General features: G+C 38.8%; 2 protein-coding genes across 2 annotated transcripts in view; one reads left to right on the plus strand and one right to left on the minus strand.

The window, feature by feature from the left end:
• Positions 1–1,551: 1,551 nt before the first annotated feature.
• Positions 1,552–8,343, plus strand: FBXW2 (F-box and WD repeat domain containing 2). The gene is made up of 6 exons (XM_009998805.1): positions 1,552–2,055; positions 3,804–3,998; positions 4,772–4,905; positions 5,479–5,565; positions 6,283–6,452; positions 7,845–8,343. Exons 1-6 carry the CDS (start codon positions 1,566–1,568, stop codon positions 8,131–8,133), a joined length of 1,365 nt encoding a protein of 454 aa, XP_009997107.1. The 5' UTR covers positions 1,552–1,565; the 3' UTR covers positions 8,134–8,343.
• A 4,609-nt stretch (positions 8,344–12,952) lies between these two features.
• LOC104389862 overlaps positions 12,953–23,194 on the minus strand; it is an 11,323-nt gene continuing 1,081 nt past the window's right edge. The window contains exons 3-4 of the mRNA XM_009998920.1: positions 15,115–15,492; positions 12,953–14,162 (exon numbers count right to left, since the gene is read on the minus strand). Of these exons, the coding sequence (XP_009997222.1) occupies positions 12,953–14,162; positions 15,115–15,492 (1,588 nt within the window). The remainder of the gene's footprint in view (positions 14,163–15,114; positions 15,493–23,194) is intronic.

Below are 23,194 nucleotides of genomic sequence, written 5' to 3' on the forward strand. Positions count from 1 at the left end.
CGCCTGGCCGCTATCTGAGGTGAGCGGCGCGGCCCCGGGACTTGGGCAAGCGACGCCCGGCGCCTGCAGCTGTCGGTAGCAGCAGCGCTGGGAGTGTGCAGTGCTCGCCGCGCTTCTTGTGTGCGGAGGTACATGGGAGCGGGCGGAACGGCCCGGTAACGCCTAGAAAGGAGCCCCGTGCGCGCAGCTCTGAGCACCGGTTTCGGGGCCTCACCGTAGCCCTTGCTTTCAGTAGTAGCATCCCGTACCGAATACTACAAACGCCTCAGAGGTCACCTATTTTTTATTCATAGGGAGTCTGTTAGAAATTTTTTGTTTGTTGTAAAGAGAACACATGCCTGTTAGAACAGCAAATATTTTCCCTGCCGTATGTGCTGAGGAAGGCTGGTAAGTGCTGTCAGCAGTAAGTTACTGTATGAACTTGTGACTTGATGGGAGCAGCTGTTTCTGTGCATTTGACACCCAGTACCTTCTTGTGCTTTTATCAGCAATTGCATGTCGTGTGCAGCCTTTCAGAAGGAAGACTGTACTTTTCTGTGCTACTGTACCATGTTAAGGTGTGATCTAAGTTCTCACTCTATGAAGGTAAAATGTCTGTGTAAAAGTAAACGTTACTGACACCCCAGGATTCCCCAATAACTTGTATTTAGGAGCTTCTATGAATTAAATTCAGCCAGTTGACTAATAAATAGAATTAGATCTTCCAGAGAAAGTAAATAATTACAGATTTTTAACATTTGCCCAATGCTTATCATGGTAATCACTTCTCCAAGCTTATTTTAGGATCTTTAGATGCCACAGGACAGTATAAATGCATATGTGTATTTCAGAAGTAATACTTCAGATCTTAAATTTTACAGCTAATTTTCTTCATTGGAAACAAACTGAGAAAATAGGAAAAAAACCCCAAGGATTTAAAAAGAAAAATAAGTGTTTAGATCAAAGCAGTGCAAACATATCAAAACTGATACTAGGCCAGTACAATCTATAGTCTTCAGTCGAGCCAAATAAAAAGATGGCTGACATATCCTTCAAAACACTTTTTTAGACATTATCTTCTTTAAAAAAACTGCAGTTACCTGCTTCATGTTTAAAATAGTTCAGAACAGAGGTATGAGTAAGTTCTGTAACTAGCTTATCACTCTGCTTATATTATTTAATTTCTTCCCTTTATCAGTATACTACATGAATAAACTGTAAGACAGTGTTTATTTGTTATAATTGGTTTAAAACTTAAACTAACCCTTACCTTATTGGATTCAGAGTTTGGAAATGTTAACCTAGAACAAGAAAGATGTTAACATTCATAATGAATGCTAACACTCACTAGCTCCATAAAAATCACTCCTAAGTCTGATGTGGGACAAATGACAGTTCAGAGTGCATGCAACTGCTTAATCATAACCTAATCAATCTTTTAAAATGTTTGTTCACTTCAGTTTGTGTGTTAACATGCCATTTGAAGTACTGATGTACCAGTAATAAAGATGTGATGCTTACTTTGTTTTCTGAACAGAACTAATACAGTATTTTGATGTATCACAGGTAAATTTTTGCATAACCTTATGGAGAAAAAGGACTTTGAAGCATGGCTTGATAACATTTCTATTACATTTCTTTCTCTGACGGACTTGCAGAAAAATGAAACTCTGGATCACCTGATTAGCTTGAGTGGAGCAGTCCAGCTCAGGCACCTCTCCAATAATCTAGAGATTCTCCTCAAGAGGGACTTCCTCAAACTTCTTCCATTGGAACTTAGTTTTTATCTGTTAAAATGGCTTGATCCTCAGACCTTACTCACGTGTTGCCTCGTCTCTAAGCAGTGGAATAAGGTTATAAGTGCCTGTACAGAGGTATGGCAGACTGCATGTAGGAATTTGGGTTGGCAAATAGATGACTCTGTTCAGGATCCTTTACATTGGAAGAAAGTTTACCTAAAGGCTATCTTAAGGATGAAGCAACTGAAGGACCACGAAGCCTTTGAGACATCCTCTTTAATTGGACACAGTGCCCGAGTATATGCACTTTACTATAAAGATGGACTTCTGTGTACAGGTAGGAAGGACAGAAAACTTGGAGTCTTACAATTCTTTGTTTTCTCCCCTTGCCCCACCATATGACTAATGACAACTTGCTTTTCCTTTACTAGATTATTTTCATAGTGCTAACACAGTTTGAGTTAATCAAAATTGCCTTTTTTTTTTAAATTTCTGATACATCTGGCACACTAATAAACTCACTAGTCACTTTAATAGGAAAACAAAGGAGACCAGTTTCTTTGTTGGTTAAAAAAAAGGAGTAACAGTAGGTATCATGCTTCAGATTAGTAAGCTTATTTGCAAAGTACCCTCTTGTTTGTTCGTATGTTAAGATGGTTACTAGAAACCAACAACTAGACTCTAGCCTGTCTTTCACTTTTCTACTCATTGGGGAATGTAAATATACAGGAAGCAGCAGCATCAAAACTTTCTGAAGTGGAACTTGTGCTAAAACCACCAGGAGAAACAATAGGTGTAAGGGTCCAGGGTTTTATTCTGCTCTCTGAAGACAGCAGTTTGGACTTACTGTTAGGAGTGTTAAAAAAAACACCAACAAAAACACACAAAAAAACCAAACTTCGGAGAGAGAGTGGAAACTGGCAGGTGATGGGGTCTGGTATTCTTCTGCTGTCTTTCAAGATTTGTTGGACTCCTTTCCTACCTGAAATGAACTTAAGTATGGTCAGTGGCTCTGCATACCTCAGAGTGATGCATCATGGGTACCTTCCATGTGTCTGCTGAAACAGACTCTCAATCAGTGGCAGTGCTAGAATTTAGGGAAGGAGTTGAAAGGGGATGATGAAACTTGAAGACCAGGCATCTAGTAGCTTAATTAACATGAAGACAAGAGGCTTTGCTGTAGTGTTGAGACTTGAAACTTGGGCTTATTCCCCATTCAAGCAGCTTGAATGTACTATTTAATGAGAAAAAGTTCAACAAAGGGAAATGTAGAGCTCTGCACCTGAGGAGGAACAACTCCATGGCACCAGCATATGCTGAGGGCCACCCAGTTGAAAAGCAGCTTAGCAGAAAAGGACCTTGGGGTTCTGCTGGACACCAAATTGAACATGAGCCACTAACACACCTGTGCTGAAAGAAAGCTAACAGTATCCTGGGCTGCTTTAGCAGTGTTGGCAGAAGGTGGAGGGAGGTGCTCCTTTCCCTCCACCCAGCACTTGTGAGGCCACACATGGGAGTTCTGTGCCCAGTTCTGGGCTCTTCAGTACAAGAGAGACATGGACACACTGGAGAGTCCAACAAATGATCATGAAGATGAAGGACTGGAACATCTCATATGAAGAAAGGCTGAAAGAGCTGGGACTTTATATTCTAAAGAAACAAGGACTCAGGGACAAGCTTATCAGTGAATAAATACTGAAAGTGAGGGTGCAAAGACGATGGAGCCAGGCTCTTTTCAGTGGTGTCCAGTGATGGGACAAGACGCAGTGGACATGAACACAGCAGGTTCCCTCTAAAACACTTCTGTACTGTAAGAGTGATTGAGCACAGGTGGCCCAAGGAGATTGTGGAACTTCCATCCTTACATATATTCAAAAGCTGCTCATGGTCCTGGGCAACTGACCCTAGGTGGCCCTGCTTGAGAAGGGGGGGTTGGAAGAGTTGACCTCCAGAGATCCCTTCCAACCATAACCATTCTGTGATACCATGAAAATACTATATTTAAGACAAACATGGAATATTAGTATAGCACTGGAAATACTGTTTACTCTTTGCTTCCCATTACCCTGTTCTTTTATATTCTAGGATCTGATGACTTGTCTGCAAAACTGTGGGATGTAAGCACAGGTCAGTGCATATATGGTATCCAGACACACACTTGTGCTGCAGTGAAGTTTGATGAACAAAAGCTTGTAACAGGATCTTTTGATAACACAGTAGCCTGTTGGGAATGGAGCTCTGGGGCAAAGACACAGCATTTTAGAGGACATACCGGTGCAGGTATGTTGAACTTTTCAATTTGTAATTTCACTAGTTAAGTGACATACATCATCAGCAAACAAATTGTAATTTAAGTTACCTCTTTGCATGATAGCTTATTTTTTTAGGCTCTGTCCCAGGTCACCTTTGAGGAAGTGGGTGAAAGTGGCCAGAACATATCTAGATCTCTCTGCCCTTGAATGCCAAAGCTTAGCCATATGGTGTTTTACAGTTGCATTAAAATAATACTAAATGCCATGGTTTTTCAATACTTTCCAGTCTACCAAAAAGATGCAGAGGAACAAGAAGCACATGGCAATAGCAGTTCTTTATATCCCTTAAGTGGAGGTGGGCTTACAGCAAAGAGCACAATAAGACTTGGGAATCTGTATTTGCATTTCCCTTGTAACTAACTTCTGTCCTGTACTGCAAAATATTCTCAACTCAGCTGTAGGTCTATTCTCCTGTGAGTAACAAGATGTTTCAAATGTACTAATCCTGCTGGAATTGACTGACTAGAAATTGAAAAATATAAACTAGCTTAAGTTATGCTTTGCCATAATCCAACCATAAAGGAACCATGCTGCATGTGTTTCTAATTTGGACAAAAATCAGTAAATTTGCAGTGCAAGCTTAGAAATCTAGAGCAACAATTCACCTGTACAGTTCAAGAATAAGAGTTAAAGCTGTAGTAGCATATGAATTTAGAGGCTATATGACCTAGTGAGTGTCTCACAGAAAAAATGTATGCATATAGACTGATACTTTTTTTTTAGTACTCTCTTTGCTTGTAGTTTTTAGTGTGGATTACAACGATGAACTTGATATTCTGGTCAGCGGCTCTGCAGACTTCACTGTGAAAGTATGGGCCTTATCAACAGGAACGTGCCTGAATACCCTTACTGGACACACAGAATGGGTCACTAAGGTGAGAATGTCTTGCAAAACATTTGCAGTAAGTTTCTATCAGGTGTTCTGAATTTCTGTTTTCTAATCTTAATCCTGCATGGAGGTGTGGAATCTGAAGAACATCAGGAAATACTACAAAATAACATTTCAGCAGAAAAAATACTTGAAAGAAGCTATAATTAAACCTCTCAGCTGGAATAATAATAGGAATCAGTGTCTGATTCAAAGACTGAATAAAAACAACAGTTCTGAAAGAAAGCTAATTTAAAATTATATTAAAAACCTAATGATCTTGATAACCAAAATCTGGGCATGAAAGGTGTTCTAAAGTCAACAACACCTTTTCTTATGAGTATTTCAGAACTTGGAGGTTGGGGGGTTGATTCTAAAGGGGAAGTATATTTGTTCACTTATTAATACAGTAAGTTGTCACTAGTAGGAACAAGTGTGGACTGCAGTTTCCCTTCAGTTGCTGTCACAGTTTGTATTGCCTCTGAGGACAGCATGCAGATTGTCCATGGAGCAAAAAATCAAAATGAAAGTTCACTTATTTGACACCATCAGCATAAATCATTATATCCTTTAATTACAGGTAGTTTTGCAGAAGTGCAAAGTCAAATCTCTTATGCATAGTCCTGGGGATTATATCCTTCTAAGTGCAGATAAGTATGAAATCAAGGTACGTACCATATAGCGTACATACATAATTTTGGTACCCAGTAGAACAAAATGCTTGAGGGGTTTCTATTGGTACTGGTGCTGTTTAACATCTTTGTCAGCAACGTGGACAGTGGGATCAAGTGGAACTAGATGATTTTAGGTCCCTTCCAACCCAAACCATTCTGTGACCCTATTTACAAATAATGTAGTACCCTATTTTCTCCCATATTCCCTGCTTGTAAAGTTGTGTACAAGACATGCAACTCTTTGGAAGCTTAACTTTTCAATGCTTTCCTTCAAATTTAGATTTAAATTAAATCTCTACATGAATAGTAATGCAAAACATAAGTGCTTTCAGTGCATACCTAATATTCTAACTTGACAGGGAAGTACTTAACTGCAAATACAGTTGGGAACTTTTGGGCTGGAGAGTAAATAGTTTGTGGCCATAGAAGCCTTCATAATGTTGTGACATTTCTGTCCAATTGGATGGTTGACTTTTTTTGCTGTCTGTAAAGCACCCATTTTCACTTGCATTTTTTAGGCTAGAAACATCTATTCCAACAATACTGTAAAACAAATCACACAATTAATGTTCCTAGATAACAGAGAGAAATATCTCTGAAATAGCAGGTGTGTTTACCTGATACTTAAAAGAGACTGTGAGGCTTGCTCTATTTGTGTAACAATTTACAATGTGAATGTTTTATGGTCTTAAACCATGTTTTAATTGTAGATTTGGCCTATTGGAAGGGAAATAAACTGCAAGTGCTTAAAAACACTCTCTGTTTCTGAAGATCGCAGTATCTCTCTACAGCCCAGACTGCACTTTGATGGTAAATACATAGTGTGCAGTTCAGCACTAGGATTATACCAGTGGGACTTTGCCAGCTATGACATTCTCAGGTAAATCTTTCAGTTTAAGACCTAGTCTTCTTTAATTAAATAAGAAGTAGAACATATTAGTTTTAATAGCTAACTTCACATGTAGGCCAAAAGATTCTTGATAAAAACCTCAATAAGCATCTTACTTTACACATATTGCTAGGTTTAATTATAATTTATCATCTGTTAATAAAAATTATTTTATTGCTGTTTTAGTTCTGGCCACAGGCTAGTCCTCTTTCATATAAGCTGCAGAGTTTCAATGTAGACTTAAATCAGATTGCAGTGCTGTAGTTGTTAAGGTGAAACTAGTGACTAAAAGTTAATGTTGCCATGGAGACCGTTCTACAGAGAACCAGGTGGCCATTTCTGGGGTACCTTTGATGGGACAAGAAATAGCACTACTGATAGCACTAATCTGTCATTCTGCATAATGGTGTGACATGATAGCAAAATGTATCAGGCTGCAGGAAGGAATCAAACAGGATGGCATTCTGTTTCTATAAGAATGGGGCTGTATGTATTAGAAATAGCAGCATCAAAGATTAATTTAAAGAAAAAAAAAAATTGCATTTAGAACTTTTAGCAGACTTAATTGAAATGGCCTGAATATTTGTAGATTATTCTACCACAGGAAGATCTACACCTAAACAAGTGTTTCTTATCAGTAAGAATAACAGTATTTTCACCTCTTGGTCTATCCTGCCATCTTTCAGAAAAGATGTTTTCTTACTGCTGAGAACAGATTTTCACATCCATACATTTTTGTGCCTCCATTCTGTGCTTTATGTCATGCTGTGATAAATGCATAGTAAGTTAGGGAAAACCTATTCTCTTTAATTTATTTCCCAAGCTTTATTTAAGGCAACAATAATATCCTAAAGGCATAGGGGAACAAATCCTTTTATTTCAGTAAAACGGCATTTTGTTAAGGACTAATCTTGAATGATTTGGCTTATTTTCTTACCACAGGAAGACATTTCTGTTTTATTTCCAGCTTTTAAAAGAGTGGTCAAAAAAATAGTAAGAGGTTTTATCTCTTAATATAAAAGATACTGAAGCATGAAATTCATATGGAAATTTGCTGTAAAACACAATAAATTTGCTCTTTTGTCTTTATCGGAATCAAGACTCTTAATTCCCTTGAGCTATGCAGAATCCCTTTCAAGCCCTAAACTTATGCTCAGAAGGGTCTGTCCTGAATGCATGCATCCAGAACTGAAACCACACGCCTGACTGCAGCTAAGTGTTCGGTTGCTTAATTTGAAAAGTTTGCATCCAGTTCTTTCAATATCCTTTTTCAGAATTACAAGTTTAGACACTTATTTTCGACAGACACATTAGATATTTTGGTAATGTGAGTTCACGACTACATTGTGACACAGTTTCTAACAATGTTGTCTTGTCTTCTAGGGTTATCAAACCTCCTGATTTCTCAAATGTGTCCTTGCTGGCTTTTGGAGAGATATTTGCTCTGCTGTTTGATAACAGATACCTGTATATAATGGACTTGAGGACAGAAAAAATGATAAGCCGCTGGCCTCTACCAGAGTATAGAAAATCAAAGAGAGGTTCAAGCTTTTTGGCTGGTGAAGTGTCTTGGTTAAATGGACTAAATGGCCAAAATGATACGGGCTTGGTTTTTGCCACCAGTATGCCAGACCATAGTATCCATTTGGTGTTATGGAAAGAACATGGCTAAAAAGCTCACATACGCAGACTCTTCAGGAATATATGGACTATCAGCAGTGTGTCCATAAAATGAGACTTTGCATGAACCAAAGTTGCACACCCAATGGTATCATCATGCAATGCACAATCATGTACTTTTATTTGGGCATTTGGGAATGGGTTGTTTTGGACATAATGCAATACAGCATGCTAACAGTATTCAACACAAAATTTTGTCTCATGTAGCTTGTAACATTTAAACCATTCAAATCCACCATCAAGTCTGAAATGAAGTAGTGGTTGACCTGACTTCTGACCTATTTTTTGTTGTTGAAACAAAAGGTGAAGCTACTATTTTAGAACTATAGGCTTTTGTACATGTAACAGCAAATACTTGTTACAGTGCATGGCTGCTTGATTTGAATGAGAAACTAGCAAACTCCTTTTCTCTCCAGTATCAGTCTCTTTAATATGTTTTTTCCTTATGATAACTTTAAATACTTAGCCTTTGAAATAGCAGAATCAAATGAGTCCTTTAACTAGGATCATATGCTAAGAATAATATGTTTAAGTTCAGGAACATGTCAACATGAACTTTCCTAAGTGAGAATAAGCCAACTTTTCACCTACCTGATAGATTAACCTTAGACAACTTCTGACATTATTTATCATTTTTGCTGACAATAACTCAAGAGTGGCTTGATCAGCCTTTTATAGTCCATATTTCCTATTGTTTGTGTAAGAATGTAACTTAGGTCACAGATCTATAGAAATATAATGAATGGGAAGATTATGTTCAGTCTCTACATCAAAAGTCACATTAAATTATGTCCAGCAGCTGTTCACTTTTTCCAAGCATTGCAGTTAATCATGCACTTAAGAGTAGTTGCTACATCTAGATTTGGAAAGCAGGGGCAAATAACTGCTAACGCCACATCTCCAGGGAAGAAAAAAAAAAAAAAATCAATGAAAAATCTGAAGAAAAGCATAGGAGTAGAAAAAGGTCTTTAGCTTTGATCATCATAGGAGACCTGATGTATGCAAGTTAACTATTGAAAAGCAAGTTCCTATTCACATACTTGTGGTATTTGACATGTATTTAAAGGCTGTATCTATGACATCACATGCTTTAGAAACGCTTTAGGTTGGTTTCCCTTCCTCCCTTATAATAAAATCTCCCCTTAATGTCTTCTTTTTTTTTTTAACACAATTTAAAAACATACATTTTAATGATGATCACCTCATGTCCTTGGAAAGATAAAACTGCCTAGCATTACTCTTGTTAGTATGATTTTTTCTTCCCACTAACCAAGCAGACCTTATTTCATCCTTAGTATTGAATGAAGGGCAAGGTTCCCAAATGTATGCAGTATGACTTACACCAATGGCTTGGGGTGAGGAGGTGGTGGTGTTGTGAGTGAAGTGGTAGGAACAGCATGAAGTCCCAGTGCAGCAGTGTCTCTTGAATACAAAGGTTGGATCTTGAGTATTCAGTTTTTTGCCTTAATTGACACTAACTTGCCTTGAAAATGTGTTTGTAGTCAAGGGTTTTATCAATTAGAAGCCAAATTCACAGCTCTCAGTTCAAACCACACTGACCAGGGCACAAATTATGATCTTAGAGCTTTTACTGTCTTACTCTACATGAAACAAAGCTTTTAATAACTTGTCTTGAAACCCAACTCTCATGCTTCATTTGTGAGTAACTGTATTGCGCGTGTGTGCAGTAACTCAGCTTACTCTAAAGAAGCCATGTGATGATGGGCCATCTATACACTCTACTCCCAGCAAGTTTCCAACAATGCAAATTTGGAGAGAAAGGAGAAACCCTGGCAAGGGGAAGGAGTCAATATACAAGAGAAGCAGGAATGGTATTCCGAAAGTCTTCAACAAACCAGACAAGTGGGCTGACAGAATTCTCACATAGTTTAACCAACAAAAATGCACAACCCTGCACCTGAGAAACCCTCACTCCACACAACAGGCAGGCTGGAGCTCACCAGATGGAAAGCAGCTTCCTGATTAAGAACTCTAAAATTCTCCTTTACATTGTCCCAGAGTATGCAAGCAGAAAAGCATGACGAGAAGCCTCCAAAACACCCTACACTGCTCTTCCACCCTTTTAGTTAAAAGAAGTTTTAGCCTGTTACACAGCAGGCTATTATTATAAACACAATTAGCAAACAGTTATTTACTGACTGACTTAAAGACTTCCAAGTAAAAGTTCCCCTGGACATTTGCTAGTCAATGATACTAACCCAGCTCCTTAAGGGCACAGGTATGTGCCACCACAAAACAGATTAATAAATGAAAATACCATACATACTGGTGTAGAAATGAGAAAACCATACCTGCACTTCACATGCACTTCTCCCTGTCACACACTGAATATCACACAATCACTATCCCCAGATGTCCCTTCATAGGCAAGTTCTAATACATTGCCACATCAGTACAACACACACAGCTTTGGGGGCTTAGCAAACATTACAATAAGATAAAATAAAGACTGATATTGTGAAACTACAGTGAGCAAATGTTTTTTGTTTGCTTTCCATCTGACCCTTCAACAGAAGTTAATAACTACTTGACACTATTTTAAGATAAGAGTTTGGAAAAGGTGCAACTGCTACAGGAATGGTATTCCGAAAGTCTTCAACAAACCAGACAAGTGGGCTGACAGAATTCTCACATAGTTTAACCAACAAAAATGCACAACCCTGCACCTGAGAAACCCTCACTCCACACAACAGGCAGGCTGGAGCTCACCAGATGGAAAGCAGCTTCCTGATTAAGAACTCTAAAATTCTCCTTTACATTGTCCCAGAGTATGCAAGCAGAAAAGCATGACGAGAAGCCTCCAAAACACCCTACACTGCTCTTCCACCCTTTTAGTTAAAAGAAGTTTTAGCCTGTTACACAGCAGGCTATTATTATAAACACAATTAGCAAACAGTTATTTACTGACTGACTTAAAGACTTCCAAGTAAAAGTTCCCCTGGACATTTGCTAGTCAATGATACTAACCCAGCTCCTTAAGGGCACAGGTATGTGCCACCACAAAACAGATTAATAAATGAAAATACCATACATACTGGTGTAGAAATGAGAAAACCATACCTGCACTTCACATGCACTTCTCCCTGTCACACACTGAATATCACACAATCACTATCCCCAGATGTCCCTTCATAGGCAAGTTCTAATACATTGCCACATCAGTACAACACACACAGCTTTGGGGGCTTAGCAAACATTACAATAAGATAAAATAAAGACTGATATTGTGAAACTACAGTGAGCAAATGTTTTTTGTTTGCTTTCCATCTGACCCTTCAACAGAAGTTAATAACTACTTGACACTATTTTAAGATAAGAGTTTGGAAAAGGTGCAACTGCTACACCGTTACACAAGAAAGCAACATAATTCAACTTACCCATCACACAACGGACTAGAATTCACCAAATCTGTAGTTTTCGTGAATGTAGAAACAAGAGGCTTCAAGGTCCCAGTGAAAAAACAAACCAATTATGTATCACAAGTAACTAATCATCTATCTGTCTTGTCACCTTTTCAGTTCCCATCGGTTGCTTTTTCTTTAGCATCCATCCCGTGCCTCCGTTTTAAAGCTCCCCATCATGACTCAGCACTTCCCACTTAAGTAATTCAGAACAGCTGTGGGTTACAAAAGAGGGATCAGCCTTCTTCTTAAACTTATATGTCTCAAAAACCCAGCTTAACAGTAATTTGGATCAGCAAAACTCCCAACAGCTGAATAGTGTTAACAACACATCACCACTTTAACAAACAACATTTCAAAGAATATAAGGCATTCATTTTTTTTTTTACAACTGAAACTGGTAGATTTAGTTCAATTACTTTCATCATGCATTCGTTTACATTTTACTCCGTGCATAAAAATTTTATACCCAGTAACATACAAACTGCAAGAATTAAGCAGTTATCTTTAATACAAATGACAGTAGTTTTATTTTTTTGTACAGAAGTTGAAAACCATCTATAGACTTTTGCATTATTTGAATCAGTTGAGAAATACTGCTTTATTTTTTTTAATTGAAAACAAACTCATTTTACATTTTCCTGAAGAGGTATATCATCTATATTGATCTTTTATATCCTTAATGACTCATGGCTCTGCTACAAATTTCCCCTTAAGAAATAACTCTAAAAAGTGACAGTTCCAGTGATACAGCTGGTGTGTTCTCTTATCCTGCATCCCTGATAATAATGAATTACAGTGCTCATGCCAATGCAAGTCTTCATCTCGGATATGCTGTCCCAAGCCATCTTTTAATATGCACCATTAAGCACAGCTGTTTTTTTTTTTATCCACCAAGTACTTCAGAGATACAAATAATGAAAACCCAATTAATTCCTTCTTCGGGTAGTTTACACATTCATTGTACTAGATAAAACATACATGAAGATGGGAAAAGAAAAAGTGAGAAAGCTGGAAATCAGTACATTAACTTTCTAATTTCAGCATGGTCACTTCCTAGGTCTTGAGTAATGATCTTTCATAGTTACAGGCATCTAAAAGAGCTGTCTTCTATCTCTCCCAGCTTACAAAATTGCAGTAGCAATTTTACCTGAGGAAACCAACTATTAACCATTACTGTGGACTATTACAAGGTAGCATCTATCAGCCCACAAATCAAATGCATTTACCTTTGTACAGCACATCAAAAGGCTGTTCTCCTAAATCTCTGTAAGACGTAAACTTCATGTGGAAGTGATTTTAATATGATCTTTAAATTATATCCTCTGCTGTCCCACACTGGGTAGCTCTCCACTTTCCCTCCTCATAACTGAGGTTTCACTTTTGAGCTTACAGTATGGTTTGATACAGCACCTTATTAACATTCATGATTAATGATGAGTTGTATCTCCACAGCGTTGTATCTCTGATGAGAGATTCTCTGGGAAGGTTACCTTGAAGGGGCACCCGACAATGATAAATGAGAGCAACATCCATGGGAACATTCACACTGTTCCCATAAGCACGAAGGACAGAGTGGACTGAGGTTTGAATCACCTTTCGTGGATCAATTATCATTTTCCTGGGATTGATTACATCTTTCCTATCAGGCTCTCTGTGAACATGCTGTAGTATGTTAACACCCGGCACTGTATTCCAGGACGAAATGTTGAACTCGTGAGTAGATACAGTTTCTGGGAAGATATGGTTCTCAAAGAGGAAAATGCCAGTCCCTGGGTTTTGCTCCTCAAGACTGTTCATCATTGTTTTCCAGTCTGGGTGCTTAAGGGGAAGGATTATTTCATCAGCATCATTAAGAACCACAAACTTGCTCCTCTGCATGTTACGGTATATGCAGTCATTTAGAGCTGTGATTTGTCCATAGTAGCCAATGTCTTTTGCATCCATAGAAAAGTGCCAATTAGAAGAAACCTTGAGGTGTGAGTTTATTGGCCAGGGAATTATCTCTACAGTTCCTTCTTCCATATAAAAGTTCAAGACTTTCTCCATCAGGTGGCTGCAGTTGTTCTTGTAGATCACCACTTTTTGTACCCCAAGAATCTTGTACATTTCCACACTCTGTATAAACTGCAGGACATTGTTGTAATTTCCAAACATAGCAGAAATGCATACAGTGAAGTCAACAGAAAAGGTCTCAGCCTTGCGGTTTTTTATTTCAAACCTTGGCAGCTGGTCAATATTTCCATGTGGAGACTGATCAATTGATACATGTGTTGGATCACAGTTTTCGGGTTCCAAACACACTATATCCGCTGCACCATATGGGAAACCAAATCTATCTGCATGAACATCAATCTTTGCTTTTGATACATATATCTTTCCATTGGGCTGGCAGCAGAACCAGCAGTATAGTTCTTTTACATCTTCATGGTGAACGATCCCAATCACACGAGTGACTTTGCTTTCTCGGTCATCAAAGTAGGGGGAGATAATAAAAGTTCTGTTATCTTTTAACGGTGTTATCGTGCTATTGGTAATTTTACCTCTACATCTGCTACTTTCTTGAATTATTTTTGGCAGGTGTGAAAGTCTCTGTAACCTAAGATAAGAAATTGTGACCATTGAAGTTAGAGTAAAAATGCACACAGCAGCAGCAAAGTAAGATTTTTTCCCACCACACAACATTTTGAGTGTATCTAAATGTGGATGCAAATTTCTTTGTTCTTGCACTTTATGCTGCCACATCTGCAGAAAAGAAAATATGTAGTATGAGATAATATTGACTAATTATCATTGCTTAAGAATTTCATAAACAAGATAGGGGACAGATTTCTATCAGTGTGCACTGACTTAATAAGAGACCCAGCTACTCTGCTTTTACAAAAAATCACTCCCAGAACACACCTTTAGTGGGACGGACCATACTGTATGCAACACTCTGAATGCCTTTACATGACATAGGTGTGGAACAGTTTCTGTACACGGTTGGTCCTACAGGAGAATATGATAGAGATCTATATATAGGAGAACAAGAAGCCATTATTAATTATTTTCTATAACCCAAATTTTAGAATATCCAACTAAATAGGCAGTAATTTTTAAAGCAAAAGAGAAGTGCTGGTTTTCTTCCCCCACTACTCAGTGCATATGTATATTATACACAAAAAACCCTCAACCAGTCTTCCCACTGACAAGTTAAGGGCAGGTATATAAATCAAATGTACATAGGATTCACCGAGTTCATAAAAAACATCGCAATTGGGGAATGCACATGATGGTTCAGATGCAATCTCTACTGTACAAATTCTGTAGCTTGCAGTTCAACACAGACAAAACAAAATATACAGAGGATGGACAATTCATACAATTCAGCTGAAGACCGATCAAGTATATGGGGGTATATAGCTTATTCTGAGCTACCAGCTCTTCCCAAGTTAGCACTGTACAAGGCAGGGCTTGTAGGGAAGGTTGCCTCATATGCTTGCTAGAGATCTGCGCCTCCTCGCACTGCATCAACACTGACTCAGCTCCTGCGGTTTTTTATTTCAAACCTTGGCAGCTGGTCAATATTTCCATGTGGAGACTGATCAATTGATACATGTGTTGGATCACAGTTTTCGGGTTCCAAACACACTATATCCGCTGCACCATATGGGAAACCAAATCTATCTGCATGAACATCAATCTTTGCTTTTGATACATATATCTTTCCATTGGGCTGGCAGCAGAACCAGCAGTATAGTTCTTTTACATCTTCATGGTGAACGATCCCAATCACACGAGTGACTTTGCTTTCTCGGTCATCAAAGTAGGGGGAGATAATAAAAGTTCTGTTATCTTTTAACGGTGTTATCGTGCTATTGGTAATTTTACCTCTACATCTGCTACTTTCTTGAATTATTTTTGGCAGGTGTGAAAGTCTCTGTAACCTAAGATAAGAAATTGTGACCATTGAAGTTAGAGTAAAAATGCACACAGCAGCAGCAAAGTAAGATTTTTTCCCACCACACAACATTTTGAGTGTATCTAAATGTGGATGCAAATTTCTTTGTTCTTGCACTTTATGCTGCCACATCTGCAGAAAAGAAAATATGTAGTATGAGATAATATTGACTAATTATCATTGCTTAAGAATTTCATAAACAAGATAGGGGACAGATTTCTATCAGTGTGCACTGACTTAATAAGAGACCCAGCTACTCTGCTTTTACAAAAAATCACTCCCAGAACACACCTTTAGTGGGACGGACCATACTGTATGCAACACTCTGAATGCCTTTACATGACATAGGTGTGGAACAGTTTCTGTACACGGTTGGTCCTACAGGAGAATATGATAGAGATCTATATATAGGAGAACAAGAAGCCATTATTAATTATTTTCTATAACCCAAATTTTAGAATATCCAACTAAATAGGCAGTAATTTTTAAAGCAAAAGAGAAGTGCTGGTTTTCTTCCCCCACTACTCAGTGCATATGTATATTATACACAAAAAACCCTCAACCAGTCTTCCCACTGACAAGTTAAGGGCAGGTATATAAATCAAATGTACATAGGATTCACCAAGTTCATAAAAAACATCGCAATTGGGGAATGCACATGATGGTTCAGATGCAATCTCTACTGTACAAATTCTGTAGCTTGCAGTTCAACACAGACAAAACAAAATATACAGAGGATGGACAATTCATACAATTCAGCTGAAGACCGATCAAGTATATGGGGGTATATAGCTTATTCTGAGCTACCAGCTCTTCCCAAGTTAGCACTGTACAAGGCAGGGCTTGTAGGGAAGGTTGCCTCATATGCTTGCTAGAGATCTGCGCCTCCTCGCACTGCATCAACACTGACTCAGCTCCTAGCATTGTTTGGAACTTTTGCCCTTGCAGGAACGGATCAACACCCCTGAGTACCTGGATGGCCAAAGTCTTCAGCAGCACTCACATGCTATCAGGCTGCTCATGCCACTCTCAAACACCAATTTCTGCAAGTGGAGCTCAGATCACAAGTTTCCTCCACAAATTAATCTTCAGGCATCCAGATATGATGCATGAGAAGCAAGGTGACAGTAAGTCTCTTCAAAGGCCTGCTTGTACCACAGAGATTCTTGGAAGACAAGTGCCCCAGATTAATTAAATTACATCCTAAAACTGAACTGGTAGTAAAGAGTATAGCCAACTGCAAGCAAGAAGTGTGGGGTAAACTGATTTGATTGCACAAGATGAAGCAAATGCTTCTAGTAGGCACCTCACTGTTACATAAAGCCAGCTGCTGAGGAAAAACACCATTAAAAGACCCGGATTTCTAGGTATCTATTTTATAGCTAAAACAGGTAGCAATCTCATGGGTGTAGCAAATGTTGGAAGATTCTTGTATTTCTCATCCTTCATTTACTTCTCAAGACTCTTAATAAAATCACTTGCAGAAGTACTTAGTAATCAAAGTGTCTTCAGAGAGTATGCACATACTAAATATCTAACAATATTTTTTCCAAAGCATATTACTCAGTCTATTCTAAAATAATAATTAAACCTAATATTCATACTTTTTTTCTGCATTTCACACATTGTGCAAAGCTATTATGAGAACCTTTATCACAAGACTTTTCTGATGGCACAGAAAACCAGCATTTTTCAAATAAAAGTAAGAAGCATACAAACCCACCAAGAACCTAAATCCTTAGTTTTGATCCTGGTATCATACTCAGCAGCTTCATAACTTTGGAAGTGCTTAAATTCACTTGCAACTTCACTGCTGGGCTTGAAAAATTCCCCTAGGGTCTGGTTTTCTGTTTAAACACAGTGCTTACCCTGTTTACTTAATTACTTACAACCAGTAAAATCTAGCTTCTGAATAGAGCAATCTAGCTTCTGAATCTCAACTGAGCTTAGGCAAAAAACAATTGCTCATGCCTTCAGAATATTGTACAATATTTTCACAATTGCTCTCTCCTGCTAAGCAAAGTAAGAAAAACTGTAGTCACAACATACCTCTTAGAACTCTCCATTTGGCAAGGCCGGTATGTTTTATAGCAGCTTTTCCTAGCTACCAGAAATTGCTTTACAGACTAGGACAGTCACAGAGCACCAAAAGTCTCACCTGGGGCCCAAAGCAGAACAGCAGTGGCAGACAGTACTGACTGCTCTCTGAAACGGAAAGCCCCTCCCCGAAGTGCTTACAATTTAGAGCAGAACTGCAAATGCATTGTAAGAGCCTGCTACCGTCATACAACTTTCTGGAGATTTTTTAAGTCTTTTTATTAAGCATTCTACAGTCAGACAAAAGTTTACCCTGAGCATTCTTATTCCCAGGTTGCTACTTCTTACAACATAGCTTAGGTCACATTTACCATTTTTATCTGTCTTACCTATTTATGACTTAAAATACTGTTCCGACTTACAGAATATTTTTTTTTTTTACTAAAGAAATATAAAAACATGTCAACATTAAATAATGCAATTAATTTATTACCTGTTATTTCTTCTGCTTTTGCTAGCAACCAGCAATAAAAACCTTAATATTTTCAACTGTGTTTTGAACAGTTAACACCTGAAAGGAAAAAGTACCTTTTAAAGCAGATACCTGAGTGAAGTCTTGCTCAGTCCTCCAGTTATTCTTTGCTAAGGTATAATCTACAAATCGTTTCTTCTAACCAGATAAAAATTATAAGTATTTTAAAGATTAACTGCAATAAATGTTCAATACAGAACAACACTGAGGAATAAAATTTTAGTATGATACCTAAGACACTTGCCGACACACCTTATTAGAAATGATTCGTGTTCTCTGATGTCTGTACCAGCAGCCACACCTACTAGAAAAACAAGTTTTCCTTCTCTTGAGCAAAGCACACAGTTGCCTTCCAATAACTTCATTTAAATTACAAACTTGAGTGTAAGTTGTTGAAGCAAATCAAACCTAGGTGCTCAGGTGATTTTTTTTTATAAGGCTACTTATGTTTCCTTCTGGAAATTAATCCTGCATGTTATCTGCAGTTCACATGCATACTTAAACTAGAAAAATACCCTATGTGTATATATCTGTATTTCTTGGGTAATTTTTTTTAGTACCATACTATAGGCCTCATTAAAATAGGTAAACACAGATTCTGATGAGGAACTGCAAGTGAGATGTGAAACAACAGCAGGTTCTAGCAGAAAAAAAAACACAACTCAAGACACAAAACCACAAAATCTTAAAGAAATATGTAATTACTTGAAGTGTGAAACTCATGGTTTTCCCAACAAGTGACCCCTGACTCTTGATCCCCTAAAATTAACCACACAGCTATACAGTCATAAAGTATATAAAGTCCAATTAATATTAGGAACATTTACATTTCCTTACTATAGAGAGGACTTGACAAATTTCAATTTCAAAAATTTTTCAGTATATTTAAGAGAGTTTATTTTTTAATAACAACAATAATTCATTCAGGTGTTGTGTCTTTTAATTCCAATTACTATTCAAGTAGAACATGATACAAATCACACAGACTTGCTTTAATATTAAATTGAGGCAATGGTATCAATGGCTACTTTGCACCAGTTTTCAGGATTTCCAGTAGTAGTAAAGAACCTTTCTTCCTTCCTATTGCATTTATGGGCTGCAGTCTTATCACTTTCTAGTCTTCATATTTATAACTTTTTCATTTAAAAAGACAGGCTGTTTTAATACTAAGAAACACTTCCCTGACCACCACCTCACTGTGCAGTTGGCCCAGCTTCACCCAGGCCCAGTAGCACAGCAAACTACAAATCTCTCTTCATTGTCCATTTGTATATGACCGTGGCAAATCCTCATCACTGTTGGAGATTTCCTAACATATACTAGGATTTTATTTTTTGCAAATGTGTCACACTGCACAGATACATCTGAGCCTCCCATCAGTGCAAGATTAATCCATCTACCCAGTCTTTCAGCCAACTGAAGTTACACAATGTGTTTTCTTCTGCAACAAGGTCATAATACAGAGTTCTTGTCCCAGTTACAATCATACAATCATTGAATGGTTTGGGTTGGACAGGACCTTTAAAGACCATCTAGTTCCAACCTGCTTTCTGTGGGCAGGGACATCTTTCACTACATCAGGTTGCTCAAATTAAGCACATTTCTCATTTCTTTTGTCACAGTCCTTCTAAAATCTATTCTAAAACCCTGAATATGATCAAGACTACACTTACAAACTCATAATCTTTTTTTCCCCCTTCCTAAACCAAGGAACTGCTCATGCTTTGTTTTGCCACATTGTACCACTATGCCCAAAACACGCTCATTAAACAGCCAAGAAACCAAGTAGATTCTTCAACAGCTTGTCTATCTTCTTAGATTTTTGGAATGGAAATTTTTCAGTATCACTTTCCAAGTGGAATGCTGTTTTAATCTTTGCTGTACAACTTCTATTTTCAGACCTTATTTTCCATAATCTCTTAACCCTTCACAATTAGCATTGTCCCTACTAAAGTGTGGCACAAAATGCTAATTTAGTTCAAGAGACATTTCTAGATCATTATTAATCTCCTCCATATGTTCTCTGCATTGTCACCCTCTTTTGTAATTTCTTTGCTTTTAGACAGCTGAAGACCTTTTATGCTGCTCATTTCAGTATCATAATTTTTTCTAACTCTCAACTTACTACTTTATCTTCTGATCTAGGGTGAGGATGCGGGCAACTGACCAGATGTGACTGCAAAATTTCAGTTGCTAATATGCAGTATTACATTCAGTAGTTCAGGAACAAAAAACAGCCTAATCCTTGGTTTACCCAGGGTCTAATTACGAAGACACTACTAACAAATAGCCTTATTAATTTATCAGTATTGGAAACATTCTCCATCCTCTGCTTCATAGTTTTCACCAAAACCAACAACACAATCCACTGATGTTCAAATAAAAACAAAAATTCCAAAGACTAAGAATCCTTTATCACCTAGATTGTCTGTTGTTAATCTTTTAAAAAGCTTACATTTTTCAGAAAGACTGCATGAAGCAGCAGTGTCCTTCCTCTCTTATATGATACAAAATCAGAAGCATATTGTTTGAAGGATTAAACTGAGGGTAGTGTTATTCCACTATTGTAAAATATTGCTCTAAAAAACCTACATTGGCCACTTCTCTAACTAGGAAGAACATAATTCAGAGCAATATACAGTGTTGCCATACACAAAATTTGTGCCATTACAACCGACAAACCACACATTTCCCTGTACACTTATAAACTTTTTCACTAAAATCCACTGTACATCCCTAAGTCAAATTTCCCCTATTGTAAACAGTTAGAATTTGTGTAATTTGAAAATAAATACATCAGGCAAAATAAAGATTGCATTCCAACACTCAAGTCTGTTATTTCAACCTTTTGTCTTTTACACTGCACTTGTTTTACCTGGGAGAAATCCTAGTATCTCTCAGGGTGCTCTGTTTTGGATTTGCGATCACAACAGAGTTAAAACACAGTGATGTTCTGACTAGTTCTTACACAGTGTGAAGGCTTTCTCTTTTTCTCATGCTGCTCGCAACCTTCCCGTCCCAGGAGTAGGGAAGGTGGCACAAGAAGTTCACAGTGGATACGGCCAGGACTGCTGAACCAAACTGACCAAAGGCCTAGCCCATACCGTATGATACTGTGCTCAGCAATAAAAGCTCAGGGAAGAAGGAGGGTGACATGGCATTATCACAGAATGGTTTGGATTGGAAGATATCTTAAAGATCATCTAGATCCAACCCTCTGCATGGGCAGGGACACCTCCCACTAGATCAAGTTGCTCAGTGCCCCACCCAATGTGGCCTTGAACACTGCCAAGGATGGGACATCCACAACTTCCTTGAGCAACCTGTTCCATGACACTTGTCTTCCCAAGACACCATGACACGTGATGAAGCTCTGCTTTTGTACAAATGGCTAAAAACCTCCCTGCTGATGGGATGTAGTGAATTAATTCCTTATATTGCTTTGGTTGTGCATGCAGCATTATCTCTTAAATTAACTTTATTTCAACCCATTAATTTTCTCACTTTCGCCTGATTCTCTTCTCCACCCCCCTGTGAGGGGGAGGGAGACTTGAGTGAGCAGCTCTGTGCTGCTGAGCTGCCCACCATGTCTCCCGCCCCCACGGGCTCGGGGAGGTTGTTTTGATTCTCTGCGCAGTAGGAGGGACCACAAACACCCTCAGCAGGTTTCAACAAAATAATACTTTACTCAAAACCCCCACAACATACAAAAAACACAGCTGGCAAAAAGGAGCAGAACAAAAACAATCTCGACGGAACTTTTAACAACATTTCTCACAGATGTTGACGACCGAATGGCTCGGCCAACTTACCGCGGTGTTAAGTGTTACCTGTGTGAGCCCCGCCCCTGCTCTACAGGTTTCCCGCCACAGCGTCTGTCTGAGGCATTAACCTGTGCAATGCCGGCACGGGCATTCCACACACGGTTAACCCACAAAACACGCTGAAATCACTCTTTCGAGGACGGCCAGGACTGCTGATCCAAACTGACCAAAGGCCTAGCCCATACCGTATGATACTGTGCTCAGCAATAAAAGCTCAGGGAAGAAGGAGGGTGACATGGCATTATCACAGAATGGTTTGGATTGGAAGATATCTTAAAGATCATCTAGATCCAACCCTCTGCATGGGCAGGGACACCTCCCACTAGATCAAGTTGCTCAGTGCCCCACCCAATGTGGCCTTGAACACTGCCAAGGATGGGACATCCACAACTTCCTTGAGCAACCTGTTCCATGACACTTGTCTTCCCAAGACACCATGACACGTGATGAAGCTCTGCTTTTGTACAAATGGCTAAAAACCTCCCTGCTGATGGGATGTAGTGAATTAATTCCTTATATTGCTTTGGTTGTGCATGCAGCATTATCTCTTAAATTAACTTTATTTCAACCCATTAATTTTCTCACTTTCGCCTGATTCTCTTCTCCACCCCCCTGTGAGGGGGAGGGAGACTTGAGTGAGCAGCTCTGTGCTGCTGAGCTGCCCACCATGTCTCCCGCCCCCACGGGCTCGGGGAGGTTGTTTTGATTCTCTGCGCAGTAGGAGGGACCACAAACACCCTCAGCAGGTTTCAACAAAATAATACTTTACTCAAAACCCCCACAACATACAAAAAACACAGCTGGCAAAAAGGAGCAGAACAAAAACAATCTCGACGGAACTTTTAACAACATTTCTCACAGATGTTGACGACCGAATGGCTCGGCCAACTTACCGCGGTGTTAAGTGTTACCTGTGTGAGCCCCGCCCCTGCTCTACAGGTTTCCCGCCACAGCGTCTGTCTGAGGCATTAACCTGTGCAATGCCGGCACGGGCATTCCACACACGGTTAACCCACAAAACACGCTGAAATCACTCTTTCGAGGAGTTACACATTCTTAAATCTAAAAGGCTTCAAACAATTCAGCTATACAATTAACATAGACCCTTGACTCACCGTTAAGCGGTTAGCACCACCAATGAAAAGTGGTGCTACAGCTGACCACCATCTTATTTCCTATTCCTTGAATGGAAGTAAAATCCAGCGCCTGTCGAGCCTCTTCTGCAAGTGACGCCCGTTACAGGATCCTAAGCAGGAGCCGTATCCGACCACGCGTCCCTCCCTGTTCCGCCAGCC

Source organism: Chaetura pelagica, unplaced genomic scaffold (assembly GCF_000747805.2).
Source record: "Chaetura pelagica isolate M959 unplaced genomic scaffold, ChaPel_1.0 scaffold405, whole genome shotgun sequence".
Lineage (NCBI taxonomy): Eukaryota > Metazoa > Chordata > Aves > Apodiformes > Apodidae > Chaetura > Chaetura pelagica.